Here is a 9,128-nt window from a genome sequence, read left to right as displayed (position 1 = left end):
ATCCGGTAAATAGAACGAGTCAGAGAGTCGCGAAGCGATTTCTGTCACTGTCTCATAAGGGCTGGTTCACATAAGTCCGGTTGAGCGGTAACAAATCAAAATGCCTGGAATATAGTCGTAATTAGATCTCGCGCAGTTTGATTGGTTGCCGTTCAACCGCGCCTATGTGAACTAGCCCTACTCTCCTCTCCTAGCGTTTCTCCATTTACGGGCCTTGGCAAATATCAGTGTTCCTAACCTTTATACAAGATTGTGATCTAGGCGGACGTGCTTTTGATAACTTTAAAAACTGATCCTTCCCAGCCAAAAAGTATGGCAGGTGGTAAAAATTCTCAGGGAGGATTCCAACCGGTTAGTATTAGACTTCGAAATTCCGAAATTAACACTTACTGAACGTAATTCATTCTATCATAACTAATGAATATAAATGTTTCATTGGCAGGATTCTGATGTCCACATTACTTACGAGGATCAGCAAAAGATTAACAAATTCGCCAGGCACAACGCAAAGCTAGAAGATTATAAAGATGAATTAAAATCGAAGCAGGTACATGGTTTCTATATCAACAACATTATACCTATTGTTTGAGTGTTGTTAAAACTACTCAGCTAGATGAGGCTTCGCGAAACTTGGCACAGCTAAGTTTGAGATTGGTCAGGAAGCTTCGGTACAAGAAATACTTGCCTTCACTAACTCGATTAACATTGTAATCCCCGAAGTGCGGCAGTCAAAAATGTAGGATATTGCCATTGAGTCTGCTTCCTGACAGTCTCAAACGAATATCTATAGTTGTTTGTTTTCAGTTATCCTTAATTTTATGCATTATTTGGTTCTGGCTGCATTCAAAAAACTCATCTTTAAATTTCCGATTTTCAGAATGACATAAAAAATTTTGAAGATGCCTGCGATGAGCTCTCCCTCCTAGATGACGATGTGAAAATTCCTTACCTCATTGGAGAAGTATTCGTAGATCAGGATTTTGAAAAAACCCAGGTTATTCAAATTTATTATCACTAGTTCTAACAATTTTATTGACAAATATGCGTGTATAAAAAAAATTGGGTCCAACCTCGGGTCCAACCCATGTTTGAATACACCCCAGTGAATCTTTGTTTGCATTGACTCTTCATTTTATACATTGTCAAAGTACTATGAAAATTCTATAAAATTTTCCAACTGGTCCAGAGATATTTTACATTACTTTATTGAATTTATTGAACAGCATTGTTCCGATATTTGACTACCAGTTTCAAATTAATAGTGAATCATTCAAGCTTAAACAATCTATCCTTGCTATTATTCTATTTAGAATATGACAATGCTTGATAACTGGCAAGTACTGGAAATTATCATATATCCAAATAAAATTACAAAACTGCAAAACCAATCATGCTTGCGAAACCTTGAAATGAGAGGACTCAGATTGAAAACTGCAGTGAGTCGAGCAGTACCTGAGCCTGCAAAAAATCTTAAGAGTTATCACGTAGCTCAGGCGCAGAATCAAAAGCTGAAGTTTGAACCCACTCTGGTTATATTTGTGCAAGAATTAATGCAGTTGCGCTTGTTCGGCATACAAATATTGATATGTACAATGAACTTTTCAAAGTGGTTGTAATTATCAAGTTGTTTTCTATACCAAATAGACTGAAGGTAAAGTGGATTATAATCACACTGTGACTAGGTGATTAAAATTTGGAACATAAAAGTCCGTGAAGCTGCTTCTGGCGAATAGAGTTGAAGATCAAATTCGTCAACGTTAAACAAAATAAGGCAGTGAAATGCAACATTCAATACTTTGTTGATTCCCATAGGTAGCTAGTATTTACATAGAATCTTATGCGTAAAACTGGATTGCATTATTCTAAGTAGAAGAACTTTTGTGTGTGTGTTAGCTAGTTCCAAATTCATCTTAATTTAACCTGTAATAGATAGCACACCAGTGATGACATAAGTCACATTTTTTGACTGTGCAAGTTTTGTACCCTCATATACTCTCTCAAAATAGCCCACCCGGCGACAAGGGTGACACAACTCAAAGATTGCTGTTTTCCAGCATGAGCAAAAGAAGAAAAATCAAACCTTCAAAAGTTTAAAGGTTTAATCTATTGATCTTTGAAGGAGACTATTAATATGAAAAAGTTCACTCACACCCAATAGAATTATGCAAATGTAAGTTACAAGAACTGAGAAGGGGCACTGTTTTGAAAAATGTAATCTGAAACTGATGCGCTGCGATAGGGACACTTCTGCTCTCTGATTGCACGATTCACAACTATGTAAGTTTCGCATGGTTATAGATTCGAATGTTGACAACCGAAATGTAGCATTAACTCAAAGACGCCGATTTTTAAGTTGAGTAAGCCTTGTGGCCGACATGCGATAGTTTGTAAGGAATTCCGAAGTCTAGTTCTCCTGCGGTGTGGCTTTTAGCTCGGAAGCACAACTAAAAGGGACAAGAAAAAAGATGTACGAATGTGAAATGGCTAAGTCTGAACTTGGTGTTTTTTAGTAGCTAATGATGTCTTATTTACAAAATTAATTAATAAACAGATATTTGGGTTAGGTCCAAAGTACCGCCAAAGTACTCAACTCAACGGGCAAATTAGTATTTGTGAAATAACTCGTTTATGTTTATTTTCTCAGTAAAAATGGTAATAACTACACTTGTAGAAAATTTGATTATCTAAAACTTTGATTGCAACAATTTTCTAACTTGAACCTGAAAAAAGGAGGTAAAATTGAATTATGTCGCGACATCACGAATAGTGAATTTATGAATGTACCTTTGAGGCACAAGTAGGCAATGGGGTTGAAAACTGACAAGTAGAGAGTTATATTGCCGAGTATAACAAGTTGAGGAAATCGTTACTACAATAGAGGATGCAGAATCGGGCCCAACTTTCACCAGTAAGCAGGCTGTAGTTCTGTTTCCTTCCATTTTACTTTCTGCATTTCGTTATCCGCGTGTAGCTGCCATGTATCGACTAGTTTCAAAGAACCATTTCATTATTTGATGGGTCTTCACCGTGCCAATATATGTTTGATTTATTCATTATAACTAACATGTCTGTATGTTTTGTTTGTATCAGAAATCATTGGAGGAAGCGAAAGCGAAGAAACAAGCAGAAATTGCGGATCTGGAAAGGAAATCCTCAGAACTCAAAGCAGTAATGAGCGATTTGAAAGCTCAGCTCTATGCTAAGTTTGGCACACACATCAACTTGGAAGCGGAAGACGAATAGTTTGTAAACTGTAATTGTAATTAAGATCTAAGTTTTAGTTATTCAAACGGTTGAAAATATTGTGTCAATTATTTTTATGCGTACTGATTATTAATAACCCTCAACGTTATCGTTGTTTTTGGTATTCATCAATTTTTACAATTTCACAAATAAAAAAAATGTAGTGTTGCATCATCAATTGTCAGTATGAAAGAAACTAGATAATATCAAAAGCTTTTCAATAATTAGCTCTGTACTGAAACATATTAATTGAACACTATTTCTAATATATAAATATATTAATTAATTGTACTCATAAGATAAAGATATATAATCTTTATTAAATTCCATTTGTTTCAGAACTATCAGTTTGGCCATTTATTTGATATTGATTATTCTCTAATAGAAGTTTATATTTACACGAACAACATAATGAACATCTGCTTACACTATGACCTAGCAGTAACTATAGCAGAAGCCACGATAATAATCTCAAAGTCTATCTCGAGTACTCCCAATAGCTCGCCAAATAGTCACCTGATAGACGTATCATGGATTAGCAAGTCGGTAAAAGCATCCGTTACTCGAGCTTGTTAGATATGAATCACTAAACCTGTGTTGGTATTGAAATATTTGAACGGATTTACCTAAGAATTTCCGATTAACACGAATAGTTTTTACATGGTTGCTGAACTAGATCAAGAATAAAATTTCAAATATAGTACAAATTTCCAATTGTTGACGGATGTGTATGAAACTTCTTACTCGAGAATTTTCAAAGTTCCAGATTCTGTCACACAGTTAACTCATATTATGATCATTGCTGACAGAAAATTAAGTCAACAAATTTTTTCTCACTAAACAGCTCGAATCTAATTTCATGGTGCCCCGAGGTACATTGCCATACCAACATGACAAATGTTCTACCCGTGTTCATTCGATTTTTTTTTTTTGCCAATTTTTCTACTACATTCCTCAGGCCGAAGTAGATATTGGATATTTTTTTAATTTTTGCTTCATACAGTTTCTGAGGTATAAAATTTTTTATTTTACCAATTTTCGCTCTGATTACTACATACTTTCAATCGTCTATAATGTCTGAACGCCATATAGATCTTGAAAGTTAAAAACTCAAATTGTTCGTATGGAAATGTATTTTTTGAAAAGGAATACTAAAAAAATGTACAGCAATTTGATAAATATGAAATTGTTACGTGGTGAATTATTGTGATCACGACGAGCGGCTACTGATGACCGCATCCACACCCAGCCGTAAGGATATTACGGCCTATTTTAGGTTCGCAACCCGTCGATTACGCGCGTGCACGTAGGTAAAGGAGAAATGAAAGGAACTTTTATTCAAGGAGTTGAATGTTTGATTGGACAATTGATTTTTCCGAGGAGTCAACCACTCGGCTATTGACCGTGCACCTGATTTCAAGACTTCAAGACTTCGCGAAATCAACTGACATTAACTGACTTCGACTGACTTCAACTGACTCCAACTGACTCCAACTGACTTTGACTGACTTCGACTGACTTTGACTGACTTTGACTGACTTTGACTGACTTCAACTGACTTTGACTGACTTAGTGACTTCAAGCGACTTCAACTGACTTTGACTGACTTAGTGACTTCAAGCGACTTCAAGTGACTTCAACTGACTTTTTGAGAAGTTGTATACCTGACTTCAAGAGTGGTTAACCCCTTGGATTTATTGTAAAAGATAATGCAGGGTACAATGAGATTTTTTTTTTTGGGACCAGTAGTTATTGGCTGACAGTCATGTGCTCAATAAACTTGGTGGGTATCAATATGGTGAAAAGCTTTCTGGAGCAGGCCAAATTTGGGAGGCCTCACTTATTCACCCTATTTAGCGACTCTGGCAAGCTCTCCTCTTTCGCCGTCTGCAATCCGATTGGTCTCTTTTACTTAGTTGGGTAGAGAGTTTGAATTTTGTCGATCTGAATTTGGGTAGATTTCCTTTTTGGTTGTGGTCTTTCGTTCCTTATTTGTCTACTTCTTCCTCGGTGGAGATTTGGGGTTGGCTTTACGACTTGTTCTTTCCCTGCACTCGCTGATTTGTGCGGCTGCAGCTGTCTCACCTGTGTATGGTAGTTAGTACTAGTTAGTTGAACGACACAGGGATGAGGCTGGGTGGGAATATTCTAAAACATATTTGTGAGTTTCATTGTGATGCTTGACATTGCGAGCATAAGTCTATTGAGGTGAATCTATACCTGATTTTGAGCAAGCAAATGAGGGATGGCCCTACCTAGGATCCTAATATCCTGCTATTATTTCTTACGTTTGTGGTGATTAGATGGCTTATGTCGAATGGCTCATTTTGGGTCTGGCTAAGCAGAGTTTTTGTCTCCTTACCTATTCCTCTGAGTTTCTTACATTCTAGATCGTAATTCTGCTTTGCAGAATAAAGGATGCGATACGGAGCATTGAGTCGAGATCTCCTCGAAGCGCGATTTCATCAACTTGAAAGCCTGTAGCTATTCCCCTGGCCTCTGGAGAAGCAGCGAGTTGGATACCGAGGTTGTCTTGTATCGGGCATCTCCCAATGATGGGGGGCACGAGATTCTTGATGCGCTGCCAGGTGTGATAAATTTCCGGTTCATTTGGGTGGCCCTCCCTAACGTGATTTTGATTGCGTAGACCCTGGATTTTCCTGAGCTTTCTTTCGATATTGTCATTTTTCCCGGACAATTTTTTTAACAAAAATCTGGAGGCCATTCCATCGAATCTGTGTTTTAGTGTGGTAAGGCCCGACATGTGCAAGAGACAGTTTATAGGAGTGGTCCTCAAACAACCCATGCACATAACTCTCATGGCAGAATTTTGTACAGTGTTAAACAGCTGCATTTTAGAGTTACAGGACCAATTTATAATGTGTCCCGCCCATTCAATTGTGGGTCTGATAAGGCCTTTGTAGATTTGGAGAAGAGGTGAAGGGTGAGCACCCCACTTTAAATTGGCAACGGCTGAGAGAACATTTAATAGTTTTTTAGCTTTTATCCTGACCTCATTTATGTGTTTGTCCCATTTTAATTTGGAATTCCATGTTACTCCTAGTTACTTTGCGGAATCGACGTTTCTTATTAAGTGAGGGTCTATTATTAATGATAGGGAGTCAGGTCTGAATGGCGTTTTCTTGAAGTTAAAGAATAGCATCTTGGTTTTCTCATACGAAATTTGTAGGTCTTTGCTGGGTAATCTGTTTCCCAGAGTTCTAAGATATGTTTGTAGTGTTTTCAGGATTTCCTTCAGCCTTGATGATGAGGTTGATATTCTGGCGTCGTCCGCGTATGATGAGAAGTTTACGTTTGGGGGGGGGGGGGGGGGGGGGGGTCGGTTGTATTTTTTGAATAGATAATAAACAGGATGGGGCTTAAACTTGAGCCGTGAGGTAGCCCTTTATTTGTTAGCTTCTCTCAAATTTTCTTTCCTTCAGCGGAGCCTACGATGTTTCTTTTCTTAAGAGAGTTCTTTATGTAGATATAGATTTTCGATGGAATCTTCATAGAGATAATATTTTTTGTAAGCTTTCCTATATTGATGTTATCAAGTGCCACAGCAATGTCGATAAACATGACTCCTGACTTCAGGCTTTATATCAGTCGGGCGACTTCTAATTCAAGCTGTAGGTCGGTGAGATTGTCGAGACAGGATGATCCCCGATGGAATCCTGTTAGGTTGGAGTTAATTGGGTTCTTTGATTCTATCCACCATGTTAGTTGGTTGTTGATGATCCTCCCCGTTGTCTTCATAAAACAACTGGCCATCGCAATCGGTCTGTAACCTTTATTTTGAGGTTTAGGAATGAAGGATACCTTGTATTCTCTTCAGGAAAGGGGGCTTATTCCGGAATTCAGGATTTGGTTGCAAATTTGCCTCAGTCTGACAACTGTCTCTGTGGGTAGATGCCTGATGACCTCGTAGCTGATATCGTCGAGGCCAGGGGCGGAGTTGGTTTTGGTATTTTTTAATTGCCAATTCCAGTTCAGCCGTTGTGATTTCCGCAGCAAGTACAGAGTTAGGATCGTATTGATAGTCATTTTTTTGAAAGACTAGGGGATCCGCCTCCGCGCGCTTCGCGCACCAACCCTGCGAGGCGCGCGTAGCAACGATCTAGTATTTATTCAATACAACATCAACTCGTTTTTCGCTTTTCGTTTTGCTGTTTATATTTTTTGTGATTTCGATCATGCCCCTGTCATACGTAGTCCGAACTTATTCTAACGTTATCCTGGTGATCTGCACCACCTAACACTACGAAACGCTGTATGTAAAACATCGTCTCGTCGATCTGTCACACGAATTCGGTGTTTCCGTTGACTTTGACTCTCGTACGACGAAGAACATCGTTACGTGAACCTGTACAATGAATACCACAGAGTGCTGTTCCTGTAACGCCATAAACTACGAAGCGGAAGACCTTTACAAACTTGGTCACGTCAAACTACGAAGCGAAATATCTAGACACCTCAAATAATGAATCGGAACTTGAAGAATTAAGAATATTACTGATCGCTGGTCCTGTACGATTTTAAACATCTTTCCGGCGACTTGGACCACGAATAATATGGTGAGCTGGTCCTTTTACGTTGGAAAACATCGTCCCGTAGACTTTGACCACGAATACTACGGAGCGCTGCTCCTGGACGACGAACAACATCGTCCCTCCGACCTGGACGACGAATACGCTGGTTCCTTCGACTTGGACAACGAATACTACGGAGCGCTGCTCCTGGACGACGAATACGAAGCGCTTTTCCTTTACTATAAAAAACATCGTCCCTCTGACCTGGACCACGAATACGCTAGTTCCTTCGACTTGGACAACGAATACTACGGAGCGCTGCTCCTGGACGACCAACAACATCGTCCCTCTGACCTGGACCACGAATACGAAGCGCTTCTCCTTTACTATGAAAAACATCGTCCCTCTGACTTGGACCACGAATACGCTGGTTCCTTCGACTTGGACAATGAATACTTCGGAGCGCTGCTCCTGGACGACGAACAACATCATCCCTCTGACCTGGACCACGAATACACTGGTTCCTTCGACTTGGACAACGAATACTACGGAGCGCTGCTCCTGGACGACCAACAACATCGTCCCTCTGACCTGGACCACGAATACGAAGCGCTTCTCCTTTACTATGAAAAACATCGTCCCTCTGACTTGGACCACGAATACGCTGGTTCCTTCGACTTGGACAATGAATACTACGGAGCGCTGCTCCTGGACGACGAACAACATCGTCCCTCTGACCTGGACCACGAATACACTGGTTCCTTCGACTTGGACAACGAATACTACGGAGCGCTGTTTCTGGACGACGAACAACATCGTCCCTCCGATCTGAACGACGAATACGAAGCGCTTCTCCTTTACTACGAAAAACATCGTCCCTCTGACCTGGACCACGAATACGCTGGTGCCTTCGACTTGGACAACGAATACTAGGGAGCGCTGCTCCTGTACGAAGGAAAATATATTCCCGGCGACCTGGACGACGAAAACTACGAAGCGCTGGTCATGGACGACGGCAAACACCTTCTCGTCAACCCGCACTACGAATACTACGTAGCGCTGGTCCTGGACGAAGGAAAATACATTCCCGGCAACCTGGACCACGTAAACTACGGAGCGTTGGTCCTGGACGACGGCAAACACCTCCTCTCGTCACCCACGGTATAACCTTCATAATCGCACCAGTTTTGAGTAACGTACAAAACGATATCTTCCCTTACCTTTAGGTGATTCTCTTGAGTATTATATACACACTGTGATATCGCCCTGAATAAACAATTCCCATCTGGCACCATATTGTTAGAGATAAACATAATGAGTTGGCATGACTGAAGGATAGTGAGTTGGCATGAC

General features: G+C 40.0%; 2 protein-coding genes across 2 annotated transcripts; both read left to right on the top strand.

The window, feature by feature from the left end:
- Nucleotides 1–184: 184 nt before the first annotated feature.
- Nucleotides 185–3,389, top strand: LOC124416046 (probable prefoldin subunit 4). The gene is made up of 4 exons (XM_046896878.1): nt 185–351; nt 443–547; nt 878–994; nt 3,091–3,389. The coding sequence occupies exons 1-4, from the start codon at nt 313–315 to the stop codon at nt 3,241–3,243; spliced, it is 414 nt and encodes a 137-aa protein (XP_046752834.1). The 5' UTR covers nt 185–312; the 3' UTR covers nt 3,244–3,389.
- A 4,428-nt stretch (nt 3,390–7,817) lies between these two features.
- LOC124416190 lies at nt 7,818–8,708 on the top strand. Its single transcript, XM_046897114.1, has one exon. It carries the CDS (start codon nt 7,818–7,820, stop codon nt 8,706–8,708), a length of 891 nt encoding a protein of 296 aa, XP_046753070.1.
- The last annotated feature ends 420 nt before the right edge of the window (nt 8,709–9,128 follow it).

The sequence above is a fragment of the Diprion similis genome, chromosome 2 (genome assembly GCF_021155765.1).
Source record: "Diprion similis isolate iyDipSimi1 chromosome 2, iyDipSimi1.1, whole genome shotgun sequence".
Lineage (NCBI taxonomy): Eukaryota > Metazoa > Arthropoda > Insecta > Hymenoptera > Diprionidae > Diprion > Diprion similis.
This window is presented reverse-complemented; position numbering and strand designations above follow the sequence as displayed.